This window comes from Elephas maximus, chromosome X, assembly GCF_024166365.1.
Source record: "Elephas maximus indicus isolate mEleMax1 chromosome X, mEleMax1 primary haplotype, whole genome shotgun sequence".
In the NCBI taxonomy this organism is placed as follows: domain Eukaryota; kingdom Metazoa; phylum Chordata; class Mammalia; order Proboscidea; family Elephantidae; genus Elephas; species Elephas maximus.
In genome coordinates, this window is record NC_064846.1 from 154,335,831 (window position 1) to 154,363,339 (window position 27,509).

The 27,509-nt window shown below is 42.6% G+C and overlaps 1 protein-coding gene across 3 annotated transcripts in view; it reads left to right on the forward strand.

Moving 5' to 3' along the window:
- The window catches only part of PCYT1B (phosphate cytidylyltransferase 1B, choline), a 113,683-nt gene that overhangs the window by 76,812 nt on the left and 9,362 nt on the right, over window positions 1-27,509 (forward strand). For all 3 annotated transcript variants that reach the window (XM_049871803.1, XM_049871802.1, XM_049871804.1), the window contains 4 exons: window positions 5,231-5,382; window positions 8,184-8,262; window positions 14,807-14,949; window positions 18,137-18,325. In XM_049871803.1, coding sequence (XP_049727760.1) covers window positions 5,231-5,382; window positions 8,184-8,262; window positions 14,807-14,949; window positions 18,137-18,325 — 563 coding nt within the window. The remainder of the gene's footprint in view (window positions 1-5,230; window positions 5,383-8,183; window positions 8,263-14,806; window positions 14,950-18,136; window positions 18,326-27,509) is intronic.

Below are 27,509 nucleotides of genomic sequence, written 5' to 3' on the forward strand. Positions count from 1 at the left end.
TTTGTAGTGCAGAATGCTATAATAGAAAATATCTTGGGAAATATGTATAGGGGAGATATGCCTATACACATGTATCTAGAGACATATCAGTCTCTTATTTGCATGTATGCTGTTGAAATGTGTCTATGGATAAATACACATCTATTATTTTTTTTATTACTTTAAATAATTGCAGTGTAATGAATTACTTAATATGGCCCTTCTAGCTATGGTCTTTGTGACTCACACACAATGATTGAGTGCAATTATGCAAATAAGGTATGTGGAACCTGTGATGGTTGGGGTTATATGTCGACTTGGCTGGGCCACAATTCCCAGTATTGTGTGGTTGTCTTCCATTTTATGTGTTATGGATCCTGACCCCTATATGTTGATGAGGCAGGATTGGCATAAGGTGTGTCTTGGGTCACAGCCTTGCAGGAGGGTGTGACTCAAGCCCCACCCTTATTAAAGTTATGCCCTTCTCTGGGGTGTGGCCTGCATCTAAGATACATGTGCCTGTCCTTGTGAGGCTCTCTCTCTCTCTGCATCTGGGTTCCATGTCCAGTTCATAATCATTTGACTTCCCCAGAGGCCTGCTGTCTGACCTGCTGATTGTGGGATTCGCTGTGCTTCAAAGCCTCTCAGGCCAGCAGCGTATCATGTGGCCTGATTTGCCAGCTTCCGCAGCCTTGTGAGCCAGCAGCCTGTGGTCTGAACTGCCAGTTTGGGCTCATCAGCTCCTGCATCCACGTGGGTTGGGAGAAGCCTACGCCTGACCCATGAATTTGGGACCTGCCAGCTCCACAACCACATGAGCCATTTCCTTTATATGGAAAGGTCATGCGTTCTGTGAGACGTTGCAGAGAATTAGGGAACCCAAAGACAGGAGGAAGAGTGCTGAGGGGAGAGGGAGTAGTTGATGTTAGAGATGATGGAGTGGTGCAGCAGCTTGGAAAAGTTGGACATTTGGGACATCTTTAAACTCTGCCTCACAGGAACCAGCTTTGTGCTGATCTTTATAAAAGAAATTAGTCATTTAATAATAATAATAAACATTTATTGAGCTTCTATATGTGTCATTCAACAAATATTTGCTCAGAGCCCACTATGGCCAGGTACTGTTCATCAGAGAGTGAAACAGACAAAAGTCCCTGCCTTCAGGGAGCTTACATTTTAGTAGGGGAACACCAACGATCAACAAAATTAAATAAGATAATTCTATGATGATGGGTGCCATGACAAGAAGTAAAGTGAGGAGGGAATGGGTACTGCCAGTGGTGGGGGTGGGATTGCAATTTAGAATAGGATGGTAGGGAAGACTCTTCCCTGGAGAGGAAGAGAGGGAGTGACACCTAGGGATATTTGGAGTACAACTGTTCCAGAGTCAGGGACCAGAAAGTACAAAGGCCCTGATACAATAGGAGATGTGTTCAGAAAAGCAAGGAGTGGCAGAAGTGTGAATCTTGTGGGGCTTTGTAGGCTGGCGATATGGATCTCATAGGGGCCTTGTAGGCTGCTGGAGGACTTTGGGTTTTACTCTGAGGAAGATGGGAAGGGTCCTGAGCCCAGGAATAACATGATCTGACAGGTTTTAACAGTATGATTCTGGTCGATGAGAACAGGTTATTGGGGGATGGGCAAGGCTATCAGGAGAACAGATACCAGGCCACTGCAGTAATCCATGGGAGAGATGGTTAATGGGCCAGGATGAAAGCAGTGGAGGTGCTGAGAAGTCCATGGCTCCTGGGTACATTTTGAAGGCAGATCCAGCAGCTTGCTGATGGATTGGATGCGGAGTGTGGGAGGACGGAGGAGTCAATGATAACCCCAAGGCTTTGGCCTGAGTAATTGGAAGGATTGCATTGCTATTTACTGAGATGAGGAAGATTACAGGTTTGGGAGAAACAATCAAAAGTTTGTGGGGTTACCACCTGGAGCAAAGGAGAATGAAGAACACCAAAGACACAAGGTAATTATGAGCCCAAAAGACAGAAAGGGCCACATAATCCAGAGACTACGTCAGCCTGAGTCCAGAAGAACTAGATGGTGCCTGGCCATAACCAATGACTGCCCTGACAGGGAACACAACACGGAACCCCTGAGGGAGCAGGAAAGCAGTGGGATGCAGAACCCAAATTCATGTAAAAAGACCAGACTTAATGGTCTGCCTGAGACTAGAAGTGGTCATGGTCCCCAGACCTTCTGTTAGCCCAAGACAGGAACCATTCCCAAACCAACTCTTCAGATAGGGGCTGGACTGGACAATAATGGGACAGAAAATGATACTGGTGAAGAATGAGCTTCTTGGATCAAGTAGACAAATAAGACTATGTTGGCATCTCCTGTCTGGAGGGGAGATGAGAGCACAGAGGAAGTCAGAAGCTGGCCAAGTAGACACGAAAAGAGAGTGGGAGGGAAGGAGTGTGCTGTCTCATTAGGGGGAGATCAATTAGGAGTAGCAAGGTGTATATAAGTTTTTGTATGAGAGACTGACTTGATCTGTAAACTTTCACTTAAAGTGCAATAAAAAAAAGTTTGTGGGGTTACAACTATTGGTCTCTACTCATCCGGAGCAAAAGAGAAAAGGAAACCAAAGACTCAAAGAAGAAACTAATCTACAGGACTAGTAGTCTACGTGAACTATGGCCTCATTTACCCTGAGACCCTAAGACCTAGGTGGTACCTGGCTACCACTACCAACCGTTCTGATCAGGGACACAATAGATGGATCTTGATAGAATGGAAGAAAAACGTGGAACGCAACCTCAAATTCTTTTTTAAAAAATCCAAACTTACCGACTGGTTGAGACTGGAGGACTCCCTGGGACTACTGCCCTGAGATACTCTTCAAACCAGGAACCGAAACTAGCCCTTGAATGGAAAGTTGGCTCACAAAATAAAGAATATCACCTGTGAGTACTGTGCTCTTTTAAAAAATCACCTATATGAGACCAAACAGTCAACAATGACTTTAAAACAAAGATGAGAAGATAAGGGGGCAGGGAAGCTAGATTAATGGAAATGGAACAACCAGAATGGAAATAACAAGTATGTTCACATATTGTGAAGAATGTAACCAATGTCGTTAAACAATTTGTGTAGAAATTGTTGAATGGGAACCTAAACTGCTATGTAAACTTTCACCGAAAACACAATAAAACATTGTTTTAAAAAGTCTGTAGGGCTTGGACACATTTACTTTCTAATATCCAGAAGGCAGTCTGGAGTTGGGAGGAGTAGTCCCTATTCCTTTAATTCCTGTTTGTCCAGGCATCTTTCAGGCAAATGGATAGGCAGAGAACATCTGCCTCAAACGTATGTAAATTTGAATGATACATATCAGTGGCCATTTGTTGGACCTTGTCTCAGAGGCAATTCTAGAAGACCTTTGTCCCTTCCCTCCCCATTATAACCACCAATTGCTTGGAACAAAATGGTTCTTCTGTGTAGAGCTTGCGATTTATTTGCCTATTCTAGGAATTACTTAGGTTGTACCTTGTCCTGGCTTCAGCTTGTAAGTGCGACTTAAAAGAAAACCAAGCTCGTTGCCATCAAGTCGATTCCAACTCGTCATGACCCTAGAGAACAAAGCAGAACTGCCCCACAGGGCTTCCAAGGAGCGGCTGGTGGACTCAAACTGCCGACCTTTTGGTTAGCAGCCAGACACTCAACTACTGAGCCACCAGTGCGACTTAGGAGGACCATAGAAGACAGGAGTATCCGGGAAGGGCTGCAGTAGGTTTCCCAAAGGATGTTGGGCGTGGCCAGACTTGGTTCTGGATGTGGGTCATGATTTGATTTTAAGAAAATGATCACATTTCTGTTTTTAAAACACATCTTGTATATTTAAAATCTGTGAATTTATTGTATATACATAATATCTTTAAGAAAAAAAACTCATATTGAGGAGCAGTCAGAGTAGTTCTGAGCACCAGATCCTCACTGGTATTGGTAAACAGGGATTGTACCCATAATGGTATTTCTTCCGGACATGTGGGAAACCTTAGAAAAGCTGCCTTCGTCACCCAAAAAACACATTCTGGATGGGATAATAGATACTATTTACTTTTCAGTTTATTTCAAAATATTTTTATATAAATCCTCTCTTAGGCTGATCAAGAACCAAACCTGTTGCCATCGAGTCAATTCCAACTTATAGCGACCCTATAGGACAGAATAGAACTGCTCCATGGGGTTTCCAAGGCTGTGAATCTTTACGGAAGCAGACCAGACCACTGTGTGTTTCTCCCCCAGAGGCTGGGGGGCTCCAACTGTGATCTTTCCGTTAGCAGCCGAGCGCCTAACCACTGCGCCACCAGGGCTCCTTCTAAGGCTGATGCCAAAAACCCACTGCCATCGAGTTGATTCCAACTCATTGTGACCCCACAAGATTTCTAAGGCTGTAAATATGTATAGAAGCAGACTGCCACATCCTTCTCCCACGGAGCTGCTGGTGGTTTCAAACTGCCGATCTTTAGGTTAGCAGTCAATTGCTTTAACCACTGAGCTACCAGGGCTCCTTCTAAGGCTGATAGTGAAGGATACTTACTAACCCCATTTGAACATTTAGTAACCTGAGATCTAGAAAGGATAAGAGATGTAGAAAAGATGAATTCTGCTAGACTGGATTTTGAATTTTATGACTTTCTCCTCTTGATTTTGTAGTCTGATGTGTAGTGACTGGACCTTAACCCAGGCAACAGAAGTGTGTGCCTGAGTACGTGTATGTATGTATGTGTGTTTGTATATGTATATGAGTACATGTGTGTACGTATAGGTGTGTGTGTATATGTGTGTGTGTGCAAGCACACATGAATCACACTTGGGTTAATAAGAACAATGATGTAGTACAAGAATTGGAACTGACCATTCAAACCTTATATAATTCAGTCCTCTTGGTTCTTCTCCTCTCTCTTCCTTCTCTGTCTGTTCATTTTATTTCTGATTAGTAATTTTCACTAAAGGGTGAAATAGGGAAATAAAGATATGAAAGTTGCGTTAGGTAGTGTGGAGAATACTTTTAATAAAAACCACAGTTGTAATTAGCACCGAAATGAAATTCTGAATTGCCAGTGGATTTCAGCTTGCTTCACTCTCCTGATCCCTCGTTCCCTTAAAAAAAAAAAAAAAAACTGAGTTTGATTATGCTGTGCTCCTTTTGTCTTACTGAAGACGCCAGGTCTGCACCCTTGTGATTGTGAGCAGGGTCTGGACTGGGAATAGCATTTCACACGTTTGTCTGTTTCAGTCTGCAGTGATGACCTCACCCACAAATTCAAGGGTTTCACTGTGATGAATGAAGCAGAAAGATACGAAGCTCTCAGACACTGTCGCTATGTGGACGAAGTCATCAGAGATGCTCCATGGACACTCACACCTGAGTTTCTGGAAAAACACAAGGTACTTCTCATTCATCCACATTCTCTAAGTAGCCTGATAGGGAATCTAGGTCCTGCAGTCTACTCTGAAGAAAACCCAAAGAGTCTTCAGATTCTTAAAAGAGGCAACCTTAGGAACCGTTGTGTGGCATCGTCACTTGATGCAGTACGCTCTTCCACACATGCCTGGGGACTACAGTCCTTTCACTTCCTCCAGTGTGTGCTCTGGAGGTAGACCACCTAGGTCCACATGTTGCCTCTATCCCTCCCTAACTGTGGGACCTTGAGCAGGATATTGAACCCCTCTGTGCTCACTTATTTCACCTGTAAAATGGAATGATAATAGTCCCTTCCTCAGAGGCTGTGTTGAGGATCTAATGAGATAAAATCTAAGCAAAGCACTTAGAACACTGGCACCATAGCAAGAGCTTCAAAAATGCTAGCCACCACCATTGTCATCATCATCATCATTATCCTCATTGGTGCTTATAGGTTCACTGGCATCATTTTTCATGGAACAAATGAATAGATATCTTAGCCCGAAGGTCAGGGGTCAGCCTTCAAGGAACAAACTTTATCTCTATGATTATGTGGCTCTGAGAAACAGCTCATACTGACATAAGATTTTATTAGTTGAAAACATGAGAAATTCTTTTGATCTGCATCAAATTATGTGCTTTGTGTCTCCCGACCAGCCCCACATTAGGAGCTATTCTTTCCTTTCATAAGCAGTACAAAAAAATAAGATTAAGCTGTTCAAAGAGTTTTCTTTTCTATTTTTAAACCCACGGTGCGGAAGAGAATAGAGAACACTGATAAATGTGCATGGGTAATAGCAGAGGAGACAATTTCCCAGCGAGAATGAAAAGAAAGAGGAAAAACTACAATATGATTTGCATCCAGCAATCACCAACACATTTTTACTAAGCATCTATTGTACACACAACTTCTGCTAGGCATGATGGGAGATGCTAATAACAATATGATGGCTGTCATTTATTAAATATTTACCACATGCCCAGTACTGTGCTAAGTGCTTGACTATTACATGATCACATTCAAACTCATGGCTACCCTGAGAAGTAACTGTTATTATTATTATACATTGGAAAGGAGGAGGATCTAAATTTGAGTAATAAAAAATTGAATAATAATAATTAACATTTATTGTGTACCAGTTTAAGCACTTATATATATATATATTATGGAGCCCTGGTGGCACAATGGTTAAGAGTTCGGCTGCTAACTAAAAGGTTGGCAGTTCAAATCCACCGGCCGCTCCTCGGAAATCCTATGAGGCGGTTCTACTCTGTCCTATAGGGTCGCTATGAGTCAGAATCGACTCGACAGCAATGGGTATGTATGCATGTATATTATATAATTTGATCCAGTGGTTCTCAACCAGATGTGAAATTGCCTCCCCAGAGGAGATTTGGCATTGTTTAGAGACATTTTTGGTTGTCACAACTAGGGGGGTGCTACTGGCATCTAGTGGGTAAAGACCGGGGTGCTGCTTAGCATCTTATCATGCACAGGACAGCCCCCACACCAAAGAATTATCTGGCACCAAATGTCACTAGCACTGAGGCTGAGAATCTCTGCTTTAATCCTTACTACAACTTATGAGTTATATAGTTAGTAAATGGTGGAACAGGAACCATACCAAAGCAATCTAAACTACTACTGTAAACTACCTCTCAAGGTGGAGTTAAGCCTCATTATAAAGAGCTTTGAAAACCAGGCAAGGAGTTTTTATATGGGATTGGTTGGGTTAGTAGGGAACAGGGAACCAGTGAAGATCAACAGGCACAAGGGTGACAAGAAGGAAACTGTTTAAAGAGGACTCCCCATGTGATAGCAGGCTGGCTTAGAGGGGAGAAAGCCTACAATGAGGAAGGTTAGATACAAGTTGGTGGAAATAATATGGGTGACAGCCTGGGACCTGGATTTGGTATAGCAGCAATGAGAGGAAGTGATGGATGTGCACACACGTGTACACACACACACACACACACCCACACACACACTCACAACAATGGACCTTGTGACTGATCAGTGTGTTATGGAAGGAAGTTGGGAGACAAGGCCAATTCCAAGGTTTTGGGTTGAGGAAAAGTGGAGATGCCATTGGCAGTGGGCACCAGTTTACAGAAAGATGAACTAAAGTCTGGATAGGTTGACTTTAAAGTGACAGCAAGAGGTGGTGACAGAGAAAAGGGTTGCAGTGCAAATTCAGAAAGCCTGGTCTGGTTCCCCAACTGCCCATCCCCTGTCCGAAACCACTAATAAGCTGTGTTACCTTGGACAAATCTAACAAGATTCCTTGTTTCAGCAGTCTTATCTTCCAGCTGAAATAGTAATATGTGATTGTGAGGATCAAATGAGAAGAGAGACATGTAGTTCATTTTCACAGTATAAAATATGACCTAAGCCTCAGGGGCCTATTGCCATCAATGGGACAGGAAATGGAGATTTGGGTTCCTCATCCTAGCAGAGGTGATTAAAATCTAAAGAATGAATGAGTTCTCTGAAGGAGAACGTTTAACAGGAGGCCAAGAGAACCCACTGTAAGAGGCAGGAGAAGAAAGAGGGACCAGAAAGGAGAGGAAACAAACATTCATTCGTCTAGCTTCCATTATCTCATGAAATGGAGACAGTGGGAAATACCTTTCAGGCAAGGATTCAGACACACAATATCCATTTAACACACAAATGCCTTATTTCAAAAAGGCATTTTGGGGCGCCACACCTGTTGCCATCCAGTTGATTCCGACTCATTTAAATCCATCTCACTGGCGACGTCACTCTTCTCTCTCTTAACAGATTGACTTTGTGGCCCACGATGACATTCCGTATTCCTCTGCTGGCTCTGATGATGTTTACAAGCATATAAAGGAAGCAGGTGAGGAGTTCTCCTGTGCTCACCTGTCCACTGCTTCATAGTTGTCGGGTTTAATAAGAGACATGTGCCCTAGAGCTGCAACAAATACATACAGGGCATAGGAATTTCAGGTGTCTTCCGAGAAGCCTCTACAAGCCTTTGTTGACATATGCGAAGACACCATTTGGGCATTTATATAGGAATTAACCTGAGCACCAAAGTACTCAACTTCAGGTTTGAGGCTCGATTCTAGGGTTCATCAGACCAAAATCACAGGACCCTATTGGTTAAAGAACAATTACTTTCCTCATTCACAATTAAGTCTTCGCAATGAAATGATAGTAATATCCTCAGGTACCACATGTGGAGGCAAAGATAGAATGGGTAAACATTTACAGAATCAAGTAAAGTATTTCCTTCCTGAAACTCATAAGTGATGTCCTAGGAGGCAAATGTGTGCCCAAGCTTCTGGAAGCTGACACAGACACCTTTGTCACTAAGCATTTCTGTTAAGGTCAGAGTTTGGGGAAGGAATGGGCTGGAATTGATATTTTGGCTAAAGATAGGTGCGGGAGTAGATTTTTAATGGTTTTGTTTATTTTCTGCTTTTTTATTGTTTACTATACACTTAATCTATAGGCACTGTATGTACATCCACATATCCCTTCATATGTACATCAAACCATTATCTGGCATGGTACAGATACTCTAGCGAGTTACCTTATGTTTTACTTCGGGACGTCAAGACGTCTAATACATCCATTATACTAGAGCTGCCCCTCTTGCCATCTGCCATCAGTGCCACCTTCCCCCATTCCTTGGAGCCTGTGGAACTCCACCCATGGAGCTCCCATTATTCTCTCCCTCAGCCTTTTCCTGCTACTCATGGACTTTCAGGCTCTTGAGGTAGGATGGGCTCCTAAGGGTCACCAAACCCAGTCTCCCATCCCCTCCTTGGCATCATTGTGGGGTATCAAGATCTGCTTGGCCATGTCCCGCTCCCTCCGCCATCGTAGCCCTCTGACATCAGCCATCTTCTCCATCTGTTCCCCAACCACCTTCCCCTTTGGTCTGTCCTGGTCTTAGCCTCTGCTGCAGGATTTCTTTCCCTGTGCTACAGTGATCCACCCAGCAATCATCTTGATCTGAAATCTCACCTACTTTCTGTGTTCCTCTAGAGGGTCTTCAGGAAAGTTTAACATGTCCTCCATAACCTGGAGAGCAAGGGAAACACAGGCAGTGGGAGGGGAGGGAGCCACATCACGCCCTGTCTGACCTGCCTGCTGTCAGGAACACTCACTCTACTGAGGTCTCCTCTTGTTGGCACAGAACCAAAACTCCTGGTGGGAAACAGAATGCAAGCCCCTATGCTTTGGGCTTTCTAAAGGGGTCTTTCCCCCACCTCTGCCCCTGGGATTTGGATCTTATTTGGGGCGGGGGACAGGCTCCACTTACACTCACCTCCTGATCCCTCACCAGGCTTTTTCCCTCAGCCCTAGGAGGGACTTTTTTCCTGGAGGGCAAAAACTACCCCTTTGTTAATTCTGTGTCTTCCCCACTCCAGGGCTTATACTGTATCCCGAGTCCGGTCAGCCTCTGGTTCTTAATAATTAAAGGGACACTTCTGGGATTTATAAAACCCTTTTTTGTTCTCGTCAAAGTCTAGCTCTTTCAAGTGAAAGTCTTGTTTTTTTTTTTAACTGACCTTTAGAAAGAGACTGTTTTAGATGTCAAAAGCTGAACATGGTTTCCTGTAGACTCCATTGCATCTACCTCCCCCTGAAGTGACGGAGGTCTCAGTGTCAGTGGGGACAGGCCTCAGGGCAGCCAGACTCGCCAGAAATGAAGATGACTTTGGATGATATTTCAGAAAAAGATTCTGTTGTCTGTAATGTACTTATTATCCCTGATGATGGTTTTGTTGATGCACATCCTTTGGTGCTAGCTGGGGAAGCTCCATGTTACCCCAGCAGGGCTGGTGGCTGAGTCTGTCCCATCCTCTTAGAAAGGCCCCCCTCAGGGGTCAGGAGCGTTAGACAAGAATAGCAGGCCTGTAAGTCTCAAGTTCCAATCTTGTTTTTTGAAGGCGTTCTAAGAAAGGAAACCCCATACACTCCAGACTTGGAAGGCTGCTGAGGACCGCTGTCAGGGGAGGGATGGGGGTGAAAAAACTAGCTGAGGTGTAAGCTACGTTGAGATGAGTTATGGCATGGGGCGATTAACATCCTTTTAAGTCTTCCTAAAATCTGAGCGGTGAGTCAGCTGCTCCTTCCCTAAAATGGCCATGAAGGAGCTGGTGTAGACCAGTGCTTGTCAAACTTTAATGGACGACAGATTGCCTCTGGGGTCTTGATAAAATGCAGATTCAGATTAGCAGGTCTAGTGGGATTCGAGATTCCCATATTTAACAAACTCCCAGGTTGTTAGATGCTGCAGGTCCCTAGACCTCATACAGAATGGTAAAGATCTAGACCAGAGATCCTGGCTCAGCTGATGTACCCCCAGGGTTAATTGAATGGGTGTTTCCTGGGGTGATCATTCCTCAGCTAACTTGTAGTATAGGAACAAAGCATTTGGTAGTTATCTTATCTCTGGGTGAGTGGCCTCTGGTGATCTAAGAATAAGTTGCTTTCCTGATTTTAGGGAGCAAAATGTCAAGTTCCAGTTGTTTAGGTATAGGAACAGGTCCAACATTCTTCCAACTCTAAGAAATCCACCATCCCTATTCTGGTAACCTATTGTTGCATGATAAATTACTCCTAAACTTAGCAACTTAAAAGAGCCATCGTCATTTGCTCATGATTTTATGCATCAAGAGTCCAGCTAGGGCTTTGTTTGAGGTTCTTGGGTAGTTCTTGCTAGGGGTTTCTCAAACAATTATAGTCAGATACTGGCTGGGGCTGCAGTCATCTGAAGGCTCGACTGGGCTGGCGGGTCCTGGAAGGTACATTTACATGGCTGGCTGCTGATGGTGTTTTGTCAGCAGGGAGCTCAGTTGGGGTTGTCATTGGAGCATCTATACATGGCCTCTCCATGTGGCTTTGGCTTCTCACAGCATGACAACTGGGTTCCAAGAAGGAGCATCCTGAGAGGGAGCTTTCAGAGAGCAAGCTTCTTCTGACCTAGACTTGGAAGTCACACAGTGTCACTTATGCCACATTCTGTTTGTTACCAGCAAGTCACTAAGGCCAGCCCAGATTCAAGGGGAAGGGAATTGTGGCCATCTTTAATCCACCCCTGTCCCTGTTTCTAAATTGAATTAGTCAGCTGGTATTTTACTTACTATATATGACTAATCATAGGCACAAAGATACTTCTTTGTGGTCCTTTAATTGGCTCTACTGATTTCTCACCAGGAGGGGGATTCACAGTGGAGATGTGTTTGGGGCCCAGGTAGAGAAGGCCAGAGTATTCATTGTGGGAGAAAGATGCTCAGAAATTGCCTGAGTAACCGCATTTGGCTTTATACTCTAATCGTGATTTATTTCAAAAGTCAAAAATCACTTCAAATGAAGCCAGAGATATCAAGGGCGTGAATTTTATAGCACTCTGTTCTACTTGTCAGAGCTACATGTCAAGCTCCTCTAGCAAAGCTAGATGAAAAGCTGGAGCTCAAATTAAATAGACTGTAAGGTCCACATTACTCATCATCATTCTAATATTGCCTACTACTGTTGAAAGTTTCCTTCATTAACATGTGCTTTGCTGCTGCTTAAAATAGCTCCATAACCAAATGCTGCAATTCTGAAAGGCATGATAAAAAAGGTTCTCTGATCATGCTCATTACTGAATATTTTTAGCAGAGCAATAATTAGGATTTGGAGGAAGCTGGGTGCCTCATTATATCAGCAGAGGGCTTGGCTTCTTTCAGAGACCTACCTCCCAACCAGCCAAAGCAAATCTCTCCCCAACACCAACCCCAATTCCACTTTGTTATTCAGTCACGGAGACCTTCCCTGACTTCATAGAAAGGATAAGCTCATGTCATAAGTGTCTAAATGACTTGTTAAAACCATTTAGTTAGTAGCTAGAAAATCTTATTAATATTTCAGCAGGCAGGGGTGCAGGTGAAATACCTGCCTGCTGAAAGATGGGATAGAGTTCCCCTACCCCTGGAAAGCTTCCCACTGGTCTCATCAAGATGGGGTGTTGTCAGGGTTCCCATGCCCATCACTCAGGGTTCCCACACTCACCAGAGCCTCCTGCACAGCTAGGTCAGTCTGGGTGCTATTTATGTCCATGCATTTGGATGTTTGCATTCTTTGCCTTCCATTTGGTTTCCCATGTCTGATTCCGGCTTCCTAGAAGGTGATAAAAGAAATTTTTGCCACATAACAGTAGAAATTGGATGCTTTGTTTCTTTAACATCAGTACCACCACCCTGCTGCTGACACAAACTGTGAGTGTACAGATGATCGAAATAAATCTCCAAAGGGACACCCTAGTGGGGGCTACACGACTGAAAAATTCACAAATGTCAATAGAATCAAAGAGAACTGGATTTGAAAGGGCACGTAGAGATCAATATTCATCTAGTCATTCATTCAATAAACATTCCTATAGCGCCTGTTTGTCATCTGGTGCTGAGAATATAGAAGAGAACAAGACAGGTCCATTTCCTTCCCTCATGCAGCTTGTAGTCAAATGGGGAAGATGGTTATTGAACAAGTTGTTTTATAAAGACTTGGAGTATTTGAAGGAAAAGAGCAGTAGGCCATTGCGAGGGAATAACTTACAGGAAGACTTCATCTGGAGTTGAGAGATTTCCTTGAGGAAGTGACACCAAAGCTGAAACCCAAGGGATGACCAAGAGTTGACCAGGTAGAGTATGTGTGTCTGTGGCAGAGTGAGATGACGGGAGGCAGCCCTTCCAGGACACTGCAGAAGTCCAGGGTGGCTGGGCCGAGGCAGGACCAGCCTATTGCCTAGTTCCAGTGGGCAACAATGAGAATGGTGCCCTCTGCAGTTATGCAGCACAGGGGCCTTGGTTTAGGGAGTGAAGGGGATGGGGTCTTAGAGGAGACTAGAGAGGAGCACAGGGAAGAACTAATGCAAGCTGTTGCAGAGTGAAGTTAAGGGTTCGAATCTAAATCCAGAGGACAGTAGAAACCCTGTGGAGGGTTCCAAGCAGGGCATCTGAGTTGCATTTAGAAAAATCACTCTGACCACTGTCTGCCAGAAGGGGGACAAAAACGGCATCACTGGAGTCTGGTTTTGAGGCTATTGCTGTAATCTTTGAACAAGATGGTGTTGGATTGGTTTAGGATGGAGGATGGAGCAAAGTGGATGAATTGGGGAGACACTTAAGAAGTAGATTGGTGATTTGGAAATTGACTGGATGTGGGGAGTGAGGGAGAAGGAAGTGGCAGGGATGATTCTCAGGTCATTTTGTTTAGCCACAACATTTCTCAGCTGAGGAAACTGAGGTTAAATAGCTTGCCTTCTTAAGTTATTTGAGCGACTTTCCCAAGTCTCCAAAGAGAGACCCCAGCTCCCTCGTCCCCAGTCTGTCTATCACACTGACCTATACCTGGTGTCTCTGACTGAGGGGCTGTAATGATATGGGGCGGAAAGGTCTCAATTACCAACGTGGTATTTCGGTTGATAACAGACGTAAGAGCATAAACCCAATTCATGTTTTTGTTAATATTTGTGACTTCTTTACGGCCCCATATTGGTACACCAAATACATGTCTGAGGGCTTTAAAGAAGCTCTATTAGGACTTGGGATTCTCTGTGCTTGTTTATTTTTACTCAACCCCACATATTCTCGATGAAAGAGCCTTTGAGTGGTGAAATCACCATGCAGAGTAGACTGTAATTCGGGAGATAAAATCATCTAGCACCCCACTGGCATGTTTTTAGATCAGGGGCAACAAAAATGGTCTACGTTTTCGTCTTTTCCTGCTATGATGTGATACAGACTTCCTTGGGGGGAGAAGGGGTGTTGCCATGATCTGACTCATTGACTCAGTTGTTATCCCTCCTTCATTCACTTGCTCAGTCAATTTGCATTTAGCAAGCACCGCCCATGTGCTAGACACAGGGACACTGAGCTAGGTGCTAGAGATGCAAAGGCAATTAAGGCATAACCCGTGCTTTCAAAACGTTCACTTCCTACAAGCAAAGAGACATAAAAAATTCTTTGGTTAATGGAAGACAAATTTATGTCCTCTACGTTGTGGATTCTGCCTGGTGACATTAGGAAAGACTTGCCAGAGGCATAACCTTGAAGTTGGACCTTGCAGGATGGGAGGAACTTTGCAGCTGATGTGGGCAGGAAGGGGTGTCCAGGGCAGAAAAGGAAGGGCTTGGCATGAGCAAATGTCAGGAGCTGGGAGAGTGCCTGGTGTATCTGGGGAACGTGTCCAGGATGGTGAACATGCAGTGCTTCCATAGGGAGGAGGGTACAGCACTGAAGCTGAAAGAGTCAGCTGGGTCCAGGGGTGGAATCAACTAGGGCTTCACTGGCACTTGGTTGCAACTTTGTCCTGGAAAGGGGTGCCATTAAGGAAATGGCGATCTTAGTTTTTCCCTTTTTATCTCCTCTTTCCTATTTGAACAGGAATGTTTGTTCCAACGCAGAGAACAGAAGGCATCTCAACATCAGACATCATCACCAGAATTGTCCGTGACTATGACGTTTATGCTCGACGCAATCTCCAGAGAGGGTACACGGCCAAGGAGCTGAATGTCAGTTTTATAAATGTAAGTGTGCCGCCCCACACCCTCTGAGGACCACCACATCACACCATCACCACCACCACTGACGCTTATCCAGTGCCTAATAAAAAAAAAAAAAACTGCATGCCATCCAGTGTTCTAAACATGTTCCATTTATTGTTTCATTTAACCCACATAACAACCCAATGATGTTTTATTATCCCCATTTTACAGACGAGTAAACAAGTGTCCAAAGGGGTAACATAAGTTAGCCAAGGAACACAAATTGTGAGGTTCACATTTGATAAAGGAACTGCCTCACTCCCCTCCCCTTACCCCAACCTCCCTATTCAGAGTTCTCAAGATTCGGATGAAGGGTTTCTGGGAGATCTATGCCTTGTGCAAGGCAAAAGTTATCTTCTGCTCAAAAAGGAATAGAGAAGGGCAGAGGTAATGAAAAGCTCAAATCAGAGAAAATGCTTTCTGGTTTTAATGTTTTTTTTTTTCAATTTCATTTTATGAAGGCCTTACAGATGCTCATGAGAAACCTTAACCGCCGTTTTTTATTGCCAAGCGAAATTACAGCTGCTTAAATAAAGCCTAAAGTCTTTGGCTTCCTTTTGTATTTCTGCCATATTGTTCCCACAGAGCTGCTGTTAGTTTAATAATAGAGTAACTGTTAAAACAATCTTTAAAATAAGCAAAACAAGCTGTTAAAAACCAAAAAGGGCAGCCGCAGTTGCTGAAGGTGATGTTAGTGAGTCTGGACGACTGTATTTGCCTGGGCGCCGAGGTACTGCTATCTTTGATTAAAACAAGAACTCTCCACCCGTACAGAATTGCAACCTGAAAAAAATGGATACTGTATGTGCAAAGGGCGGTTTGTCTAGAAAACCAGACACTTACAATTATGTGCAACCATAATGACCCAGCGGCTTACACAATTGATCATCGGAACCTTCGAAATAGGAAGGGGCCATTAATTGTAGAGTCAGTGGTTATTAGTTGTCCTTGAGAGCCAGAGAGCCCTGAGACTCCAGGCTTTGAGGTTTCGTACCAGCCAGGCAACAAAACAGAAAATGCTGGGCTCGAGTGTCACCCAAACAAGTGGCTGAAAAGAATTCAGTCATCGTGATTATTTGGTATCTCATAGAGAATAAAGCCCTGGTTATTTCAATAAATTAAACTGTCTGTTTTTTAAATTGAATTCAGTCAACCATCCAAGCATGGCGAGCCATTTCCAAAAGTGATTGCTCACTCTCTTTAAACGGTCTGTAGATAAGCCACTTAGCTCAAGGAACCGTGTCATTCAGTGTGGATGTGCTTGTTGCCTTTTTGTGACAACAAACCTGGCTGCAGCTCAGGGATGAAATCAAATGTGTTGGATGGGTGTGTATATGAATCATGGAACCTTAGAGTTGGCAGGGACCTGATGGGGGTCAGTCACCCAGTCCAATTCCCTTGATTTAGAGAAGAGGAAAACTGGGCTCAGAGAAGGCAGCTGGCCAAGATCCCTCAAGTCAAATAGAGATGGAGGCACCAGCAGCCTCCCAATCTCCCAACCCTCAGTCTAGTGCTTATTACTCAATCTTGCCCCTGAGAACTGTACATAACTATTTCCAGTGCAGAATAAACTATGGCAGTGAACAATATAAGGACGACAGCCAACATTGATCAAAGCTTATCACGCGCTGATCTAAGTGTTTTACTTGGATTATCTCATTTAATCTTCATGGTAAGGTTATGGGGTAGGTGTAATGACTATTTCCAACATATAGGTGAGGAAACACAGAGCTTGAACAACTCACCCAAGTTCACATGTAAGTTGTGGAAGACTGAGTGACTTCCCATAGCACACCTGTGTGTGTGTGTATATATATATATATATATATATATATATATATATATATATATATACATGGTAACAAGGATCCCTGGTGGTGCAGTGGTTAAGCGCTTGACTGCTAACCAAAAGGTCGGTGGTTCAAACCCATCAGCTGCTCCGTGGAAGAAAGATGTGGCAATCTGCTTCCGTAAAGATTACAGCCTTGGAAATCCTATGGGACAGTTCTAACTCTGTTCCATAAGTTGTTATAAGTCAGAATCGACTCGATGGCATACAACAACATGTTGGTAACACATATAGCTCACATCCCACCCTGACTGAGGCCTCAGTAAGATTTGGAAGGTTTGAGTCAAGGAATCCTGACCCAGTTTTACAATATTCCAGATGTCTCAAAAATTGTGATGAACTTTAGTCCCATAAAGTAAAGAAAAATGTTAAGCTTTATTTACCCCTTTAGGGGGAAAAAAAATCATGATTTCCCAGAGGAAGACCCTTTGTCTCATGTTATTTTCATGGTTTTGATACAACCCTTATTAGGTGACACAGACTAAACGCCTCTGCCATTTAATAGTAATGAAACAGTCAATACACCTCGAGTGTTTACTAAATGCCAGGCTTTGTGACAAGTACTTTACATGCATTATCTAATTGTCACAGCACCCCTTTGGAGGTAGGTATGATAATTATCCCCGTTTAATGAATGATGAAACTGAGGTTTAGAGGCGACATCTGACTTGTTCAACATATGATGGCTTCCAGGCACGAAGGTGCTGCATAAAGACTATAAGAAGAACAAAATCCCAGTCCAGAGATGCTATCAGAGTAAAAGCTTTCTTGATCACCAAGGAAATAGGTGCAATTCAATTATTCTAATGGAAAATATCATTAAAATAAAAATTTCAGTCTAACACATGGGTTCTAAGGCCCAGCCAATGGCCCACTTATTTCAAGCAATATTCGTTTTAACAGTGTTCCAATAAAGAGACAACTCAGGTAGCCTCTGACTGGCCATTCTGCGTAAAATTCACTTATGTCCAGGTCCCAGCAGGATTGAGTGGAGATATTTGCCCAATATCTACCCATAATAAAGGGTAAATACATATTTTTGATTCCTCTCTTAAATAAGTGAATTCAACTCATAGAGGTTTAAAAGAAAGAGAACATTAAAACCACTTGTACTTTCCCTTCTATACCCAAATAAGCTAATGACAAATGACTTTCCCTACAAATTGCCTTCCCCTTAATTAGGAAATGGCAACATCCTGACTCTTCAGGTTAGGAACAAATACAAGTTGAAATAAAATGTGATCATTAGTGTGAATGATTATGAATGATCTCATGCCCTCTTGGATAAATCCATTTCTTTTTCCTTCAATTTTTGACCAGGAGAAGAAGTACCGTTTCCAGAACCAGGTAGATAAGATGAAGGAAAAGGTAAAAAACGTGGAGGAACGATCAAAGGAATTTGTTAATAGAGTGGAAGAAAAGAGTCATGATCTAATTCAAAAGTGGGAAGAAAAGTCAAGGGAATTCATTGGCAACTTCCTAGAACTGTTTGGACCAGATGGAGCATGGGTATGTAATTATTTCACTTGGCCCCACAATGTTTTCAATTTCTTTTCCTTTTCAGGGAGCCACTCAAGGGTGTCACTTATCTTAGTCCCGTGTGCAGGCTCTGCTTTGGCCATAAGCCTGACTGACTTTAAGTCCATGTCAATTCCTTATTGAGTTTCTGCTTTTCCCCCTCAATATTGCACCCAGCAGAACCCAAAGCCAGCTCTGGTCTTTTTTCCTAGTTCTTGTCCAGAGCTTGGAAGCCAATTTGGTCCTCATTGAATGTCAATTATTACAGGGGTTGGTTCCATAAATCACACCTATCTCCCCAGTTGGAGGTGATGCAGAGCATGGGGGTAAGGGTGAAATGGGTCACTGGCAGTGTGGAGTTTGGGTTGCAAGACATGGACAACAGGCTCTTGGACCAACCACTGGCATTTATGTTTAGGGGAGGAAGACACAAACGTAGCTGCCTTGGTCTTCTTCTGTTGTCAGGAACCATTCTCTTTCACTTGTTGGAAGATAGAGAAGAGGTGGGATTTTGCCCCGCATCTGTGCCTTGATTTCCCCCTACTTTTCCATGGCATGCAAGTGTTGGGATAAGACACAAAAGCCTTAGGGACTGAAGCCATGATCTAAATATTAAAGATAAAATGTACTGGGGGTCTCCTTGCCTAAATTCTACAGACAACTGAGTGATAACTATGGAAAGGAAAAAGAAAATTCTAGCAATCATCATGTACCCCTTTGGTATCCCTATTGTGCATGCATTTCCAGAGTAAATAACCAGTATTTTCACCAGAGTTGATGGGGCTCTATGGAAGAGATACTTTTAAAGCTAACTTTCCTTTTAAAACAAAAAGAGATGATTCTATTTGATTTCCTTGATTTTAAGTAGCCCAGATTTCCTATTATGACATGTGAAGTCTCTAACAAAATCTACTTTGAGTTAATTTTTTTTTATTGATGGGTTGTCACTCCTGCCTCTCTGCTCGTTTGAGCTCGTTCATTATAGGATTATCTAACGGTAAAACACTCAATTAGTAATAGAAAAAGAACAACGTTTGGAAGTTGGGAGAGATGCTTTGCTTAAAGCCTAGCGGCCTCTAAGTGATTATGGAGGTGGGTGCTGTAGACCAATCATATCCTATTGGCTGTCTAAGGAGGGTGAGAGGTTTGCAAGGGTGTGCTTGAGTCTTCAATGACTACTAGAAAGAGCTGGCAAAAGGGTAAGGCCCAGGGACTGGGTTCCTTTTCGTTTTCTCTGGGCCTGTTAAAATTTCAGCTCAGGTCAATTTAATTCATTTATTAAGTACCTACTCTATACACGACACTGTGGAAGAACACAAAGACAAATAAAGCCTAGGCCATATCCTCTGAGATTCCATGGTCTTGATAACATAAAGGCTGAAATTTCCCATCAACCTAGTGTGTATTTTAATAGTCCACACTGCTTACAATGAATTTTTAAGCTCTGAAGAAACAGCCAGTGATTTTTAATGAACCCATATAGGCACTCATCTGCTTACAGGGGTCCAGAAATGTGTCTCTGCTGAGAAGCCCCCTGGTGTTATAACTCAAAGGGGTGGATATTTTCCCCAGTGGGAGTGAGCAAAGGCAGGGAAGACATATAATTTCATAAAACCTTTACAGATTCTAGTCTTTTCAGGCTCTCAGTGAAGGTGAAATAGTAGCCAGAATTGTTCTAGGGGAGTCTTTGGTGACAGTGAGCTGAGGTGAGTCTTAAGAAATGAAAACCCAGCTTAGAGACTGGAGGTTTTTTCTTTTCTAAAACTTGCTATTAGTGTCAAAACTGTTATTAACATTAATTTACTGTATCAGCCAGACTTAGACATTACTTTTTTTCTGTTGACATTAAAAGTACAGGAATAGTTACAAGGATGTTAAACGCCAAGATAAGTAATTTGCTTTTCATGAATATGCTATTATTATAATAATTCTTTATTTGTGGATTTGGGACTGGAACTCATTTCTTAAAATAGAGGGTCTGCATTACCTGCAAATACAGTACTGATGCAAATAAGCCAAACTTGGAAAGGCACAAAATAGGATTTCAAGTACAAATTTTGGCACAATGGGGGTTGGTATGTGTGGCATAGTGTGTAGCTTATAGTGGGTTCTCCATAAATAAATGTATGAATGAATGGAAGGATGGGTGTGTGATGAAGACCTATTCACAGAACCTTCCAGCATCTGCAAAATATATAAAAAATGTATGGTGAGGCCTAAATCCTACACACACACACACACACACACACACACACACACACACATCCTTAGCCTTTTATTGTTTGTGTTGCTGCATATAAGGGATTGGTTGCAACTTGGTGTTTGGTGGATCAAATTCAGCAGGCTGACTTGATTTGCTTGGCCCTCAACAATGTTTCTAACTTTCTTTTAGGGAGGGCACAGTCCTACCATTCCCCGCTATCCCTTACTTACCCAGCCTGATTCACATATTTATGCTGCCCACCTGGCCCCAGGGAGCACTTGCATTTGCTCCTTGTGTTGTAGAGTCTCTATGTCTCCCCAAAAGACCTCATATTTGATAGTAAGGACTGTGATGTAAAATCCAAACCCTTACACTCCATCTCTGAGTAGAAAGTGGTGATGATGATGGTGATGATGGTGATTTATTGTTTAGAAGTTGTGCAGCAGGTTTAACTCTTTTTCCAAAGCCCTTTCACATCTACTCTATCTATTTTAGCCACACAAGAAGGTTTTTCATAGTTGTTTTATGAAGAAACAAAGGCCTAGAAGAATTATGAAATTGTCCCATGATCTCACAGGAGTTCAGAAGCTCTGGGAAGGAGCCCAGGAGGAGGCTTCTTTCTCACAGATAAACCAAAAACCAAACCCACTGCTGTCGAGTCAATTCTGACTCATAGCGACCCTATAGGACAGAGTAGAACTGCCCCATAGAATTTCCAAGGAGCGCCTGGTGGAATTGCCGATCTTTTGGTTAGCAGCCATAGCTCTTAACCACTCTGCCACAGGGTTTCCTTCTCACAGATAACACTGTATTTTTCACAATAAGAATTCCCATGGGTTGTAGTCACTGTAATTCACTCTGGTTTGGTTGGGGCATGACATTGTGGAGAAACAGGTCTACCAAGACCTCTCTAAGGCCTTGTGACAAAGCCAGTGGCCAAAATGGCACTTCAGGCCAGGTCATCTAGATTCAGGGCAGGCACTCTCTGCCTTCTATTCTACTGCTGTCTTCAGGCTTTCTAAGAAAGTGGAAATCATGGTTTCCTTGGCTATATTACTTACCTATTGGTGTGTAACAAATTACCCTGAAACATAGTGACTTAAAACAACAAACAGTGATTATCTCACACGGTTTCTGAGGGTCAGTTGTCTGGGAACAGCTTAGCTGGGTGGTTATGACTCAAGATCTCAGCTGGATCTGTAGTCATTCAGGGCTGGAAGATCCACTTCCAAGCTCACTCATCTGGCTGTTGGCTGGAATCCTCAGTTCCTTGTTGGCTGTTGGCTGGGTACCTCAGTTCTTCAACATGTGATAGAGAAAGAGAGACCAAAACAAAAGCCACAGTCTTTTATAACCTAACCTTGGAAGTGACCTACCATCACTTCTGCTGTATTCTATTGGTCACACACCAACCCTAGTACATTATAGGGACTACACAAAGGTGAAGGATTCTATGGGGGAAAATATTAAATGACACAGGAAGCATCAAAAGAAGATGGAGGGAATACCCAGAGTGACTGTACCAAAAAGAATTGGCTGACATTCAACCATTTCAGGAGGTGGCATATGATCAGGAACTGATGGCACTGAAGGAAGAAGTCCAAGCTGCAATGAAGACATTGGCGAAAAATAGGACTCCAGGACTTGACGGAATACCAATTGAGGTGTTTCAACAAACAGGGGCAGAGCTGGAAGTGCTCACTTGTCTATGCCAAGAAATTTGGAAGACAGCTACCTGGCCAACCAACTGGAAGAGATGCATATTTACGCCTATTCCCAAGAAAGGTGATCCAACTGAATGCGGAAATTATCGAACAATATCATTAACATCACACAGAAGTAAAATTTTGCTGAAGATAATTCAAAGGTGGCTGCAGTAGTATATTGACAGGGAATTGCCAGAAATTCAAGCTGGATTCAAAAGAGGACGTGGAACCAGGGATATCATTGCTGATGTCAGATCCTGGCTGAAAGCAGAGAATACCAGAAGGATGTTTACCTGTGTTTTATTAACTATGCAAAGGCATTTGACTGTGTGGATCATAACAAATTATGGACAACATTGTAAAGAATGGGAATTCCAGAACACTTAATTGTACTCATGAGGAACCTGTACATAGATCAAGAGGCAGTTGATCGGACAGAACAAGGGGATACTGCATGGTTTAAAGTCAGGAAAGGTGTGTGTCAGGGTTGTATCCTTTCACCATAGCTATTCAATCTGTATGCTGAGTAAATAATCCAAGAAGCTGGACTACATGAAGAAGAACGGGGCATCAGGATTAGAGGAAGACTCATTAACAACCTGCGTTATGCAGATGACACGACGTCCTTGCTCAAAGTGAAGAGGACTTATAGCGCTTACTGATGAAGATCAAAGACCACAGCCTCCAGTATGAATTACACCTCAACATAAAGAAAACAAAAATCCTTACAACTGGACCAATAAGCTACATCATGATAAACAGAGAAAAGATTGAAGTTGTCAAGGATTTCGTTTTATTTGGATCCACAATCAACACTCATGGAAGCAGCAGTCAGGAAATCCAAAGACGCATTGCATTGAGCAATCTGCTGCAAAAGACCTCTTTAAAGTGTTGAAAAGCAAAGATATTACCTTGAAGACTAGGGTGCCTCTGACCCAACCCATGGCTTTTTCAGTCACCTCCTATGCATGGGAAAGCTGGACAATGAATAAGGAAGACCGAAGAACTGATCCCTTCGAATTGTGGTGTTGGCAAAGAATATAGAATATACCATGGACTGCCAAAAGAATGAACACATCTGCCTTGGAAGAAGTGCGGCCAGAATGCTCCTTAGAAGTAAGGATGGCGAGGCTATGTCTCACATACTTTGGACATGTTGTCAGGAGGGATCGATGCCTGGAGAAGGATATCATATTCGTAAAGCAGAGGGTCAGCAAAAAAAAGAGGAAGACCTTCAGTGAGATGGACTGACACAGTGGCTGCTGCAACAATGGGCTTAAGCATAACAACGATTGTGAGGATGGCACAGGACTGGGCAGTGTTTTGTTGCACATGGGGTCACTAGGAGTCGGATCTGACTCGACAGCACCTAACAACAACACAAGGGTGTGACCATCAAGGAGGTGGGAACCATTGGGGGCCATCTTGATTGTTGTTTGCTAGATATATTTTTTTCCATCCTTTGACTTTTAGTTTGTTTGTGTCTCTAAGTCTAAGGTGTGTCTCTTGTAGGCAGCATATAGATGGATCTTGTTTTTTAATCCATTCCACCACTCTCTGTCTCTTTATTGGTACATTTAGTCCTTTTACATTCAGGGTAATTATGGATAGGTATGAATTTAGTGCCATCATTTTGATGTCTTTTTTTGTGTGTGTTGACAGCTTGTTTTTCCCACTTGATTTTATGTGCTGAGTAGATTTTCTTTATATATTGTCTTTTCCTCATATTTGTTGTTGTGGATTTTGTTTCTGCTGAGTCTGTATTTTTCCCTTGTATTTTACTTTGCTGAGTAGGATAGTTTGTCTCCTTTGTGGTTACCTTATTATTTACCCTTATTTTTCTAAATTTATAACTAACTTTTATTTCTTTGTATCACCGTATCTTCCTGTCCATGTGGAAGGTGTATGATTACATTTCTTAGTCCCTCTTTATTACTTTAATGTTGTCTTCTTTTGTATAATAACATCACCGTTACCCTGTGTTGGGCTTTTTTTTTTTTGGATTTCCCTGTCTGGGTTGACTTCTGGTTGCTCTGCCCAGTGTTCTAGTCTTGGGTCGATACCTGATATTATTGATTTTCTAACCAAAGAACTCCCTTTAGTATTTCTTGTAGTTTTGGTTTGGTTTTTACGAATTCCCTCAACTTGTGTTTATCTGGAAATGTCTTAATTTCACCTTCATATTTAAGAGACAGTTTTGATGGATATATGATTCTTGGCAGGCAATTTTTTTCCTTCCATTTTTTAAATATGTCATCCCATTGCCTTCTTGCCTGCATGGTTTCTGCTGAGTAGTCCGAGCTTATTTTTATTGGTTCTCCCTTGTAGGTGACTTTTCTTTTATCCCTCGCTGCTCTTATAATTCTCTCCTTATCTTTGGTTTTGGCAAGTGTGATTATAATATGTCTTGGTGACTTTCTTTTAAGATTTACCTTATGTGGAGTTCGATGAGCATCTTGGATAGATATCTTCTCATCTTTCATGATGTCAGGGAAGTTTTCTGCCAAAAAATCCTCAACAATTTTCTCTGTATTTTCTGTTATCCCTCCCTGTTCTGGTACCCCAATCACTCGTAGGTTATTTCTCTTGATAGAGTCCCACATGATTCTTAAGGTTTCTTCATTTTTTTAAATTCTTTTATCTGATTTTTCTTCGAATATGTTAGTGCCAAGTGATTTATCTTCAAGTTCAGAAATTCTAGCTTCTATTTGCTCAATTCCTTTGGGGGCCATCCTGGAGGCTGCCTACCACGATGGTGTTTGAGAATTGGAAGCAAGCAGTCTCCTTTTCACTTGCTGTTCTGTTCCCACTTATCCAGTCTGTTTGGTGGATTGTCAGAGCCCAAGATACTGTTTTGCAATGTCATCCCCTGCTATTTTAATTATTTAACTACTTGCTTGACTGGTATAACTAGTCTTGACTCATACTCAGAAGGTGGTCTGCAACCCATCCAGAGCTTGAGGGTCAAGGAACCAGGTCAGGGGATGCTGGATCAGCTGTCACAGTTTGGTTTTCAGGTAGAGCCTTCCTAGTGAAACTGTTATTTTTGTTTGGCGGTTCTGAATTCCCAATCAGACACATTCTATTTAAACATTAGAACCAACGCCAACCATATATAAAAAAAAAAAAACCCATATATGCTGATTTAAAAAATATATGTCATTTTGAATGATCTGCCACTATATTTCTTCATTGACTCCAAATACAGAAAATCATTTCCTGTTTGAAATGGAAAAACAAACAAGCCAAAAAAAACCAAGCCATTGCCATCTAGTCGATTCCGACTCATAGTGACCCTATAGGGCAGCATAGAACTGCCCCCTAGGGTTTCCAAGAAGTGGCTGGTGGGTTCGAACCACCAACCTTTTGGTTTGAAATGAAGTGACTCCATATTATTTTACAATGTGGAAGCAGACCCTTTTCTTGAGCACCAGGAGAGAATGATCTTAAGTTAGGTGCAAGTTTTTGCTTTACCTCGGACCCATGGACTACCCCTTACCCCAATCAGTCTAGTAAATGCCTGTGCCAACCAAACAGGCATTTGCCATCTGATAAGGAGCCCTGGTGGCACAATGGTTAAGCGCTTGGTTGCTAACTGAAAGGTTGATGGTTTAAACCCGCCTAGCTGCTCCATGGGAGAGAGGCCTGGCGATCTGCTCCCGTAAAGATTACAGCCTAGAAAAACCCTATGGGCAGTTCTACTCTGTCACATGGGGTCGCTATGAGTCGAAATCGACTCGAAGGTACCTAACAACAGCAACAATATGAGATTACCTTTTTGAAAAAACCATACGGTATGCTCGTTTTTTGAAAGAACAGATTTACATAATGTGAGGTCCACTCCCAATTTTAAGACTGTTTTGATTTTGAGAAAAGATATGTAAGTTTGTGAATCTCAATTAGACTTTCCACTTGAGACATCTTGGCAGTGGGTTCAGAAATTTGTCTTTAAACAAATGCACAAGTAAAATGTGAGCAAGCAGGAAAAGCGTCTTACTGTGAAAGTGGGCAATTATGAGAGAGGTGGTCATGGCCAGGGGCTTACTTCCTAGCTGGGTGACCTTGGGCAAGTTCCTTCACCTCTGGTCCTCAGTCAGGGCATCTGTAAAGGCGGTTGATAAGAATAGCTGTCACCTACAGTTGTTGGGAGGATTAAATTGATTCATACTTTAAAGCCCTTGAGTCCCTGGGTGGTACAAAAAGTTAACATGCTTGACTGCTAACTGAAAGTTTGGAAGTTCAAGTCTACCCAGAGGTGCCTCAGAAGAAAGGCCTGCTGATGTACGTCTAAAAAAAAAATCAGCCATTGAAAACCCTGTGGAGCACAGTGGTACTCCGACACACACAGGGTCACCATGAGTCAGAGTCAACTCTCTGACAACTCGGTTTCAAAGCTCCTAGAACAAGCACTCTGGCAGGCTTCAGGCACTGTGTAAGGGTTAGTTGTTGTTGGTTATCGATATGGCCGGAACAGAAACAGAAATTCTCCCTTGCCTTACATCTTGCTTACCAGAGGCCCAAACCAGATGAAATTAGGATTTTTTTTTCATTTTTCTTTTGGCAGACATGCCAAAATATATCTCAAATACTGAAACCTTTCAAAGGCATCTGTCAAGACATTTACTGCCTCGCTCAATATTAAAAACTTCTTAAAAGGGAAAACTTTGTAGGAGGGAAATAGAAAATCACTTTCATATGGACAGGACTATAAATGGGATTATTTTCTTGGGAGGGGGGAACTTTCTAAATGGAAACCCCTTAATACGGGAAAAGACGGACTTTAAATACATTTTCTCTTTGGAAATGCCAGGCCGTGGTCTTCATTATTTATTATATTTCTAAAGTGCTTTTCTTCCCAGGAAGCTCATTACAAACTGTCTCCTGACCTTATTCAATTCAGCTTCTTTGCTGGGGAACCACCCTTCAAATGACACCAGAAACAGACCAGAGAGCTGCCAACCCAGGCAGAGGTGTTTGGGATAGATATCACATTTTCTGAAGTGTGACACCATTGTTTATCATTAAAGATTCAAATCCTTTCATCCCCTTTGGCAAAATATTCTGCACACGTGGACGCATTATGAGTCACCGTGAGTCCGAATCGATCCAACAGGAACTAACGACAACAACAGAGCTTGAGCCCAACTACAATAGATGAGTTGTAGATTCCTTAGAAAGTGGGCTTCTAATGGAAATGCTGACGATTAACAACAGGAGGGCTATAATGGCTGCCACTAAAAATAGATGCAAAGATTACAGTCATAAA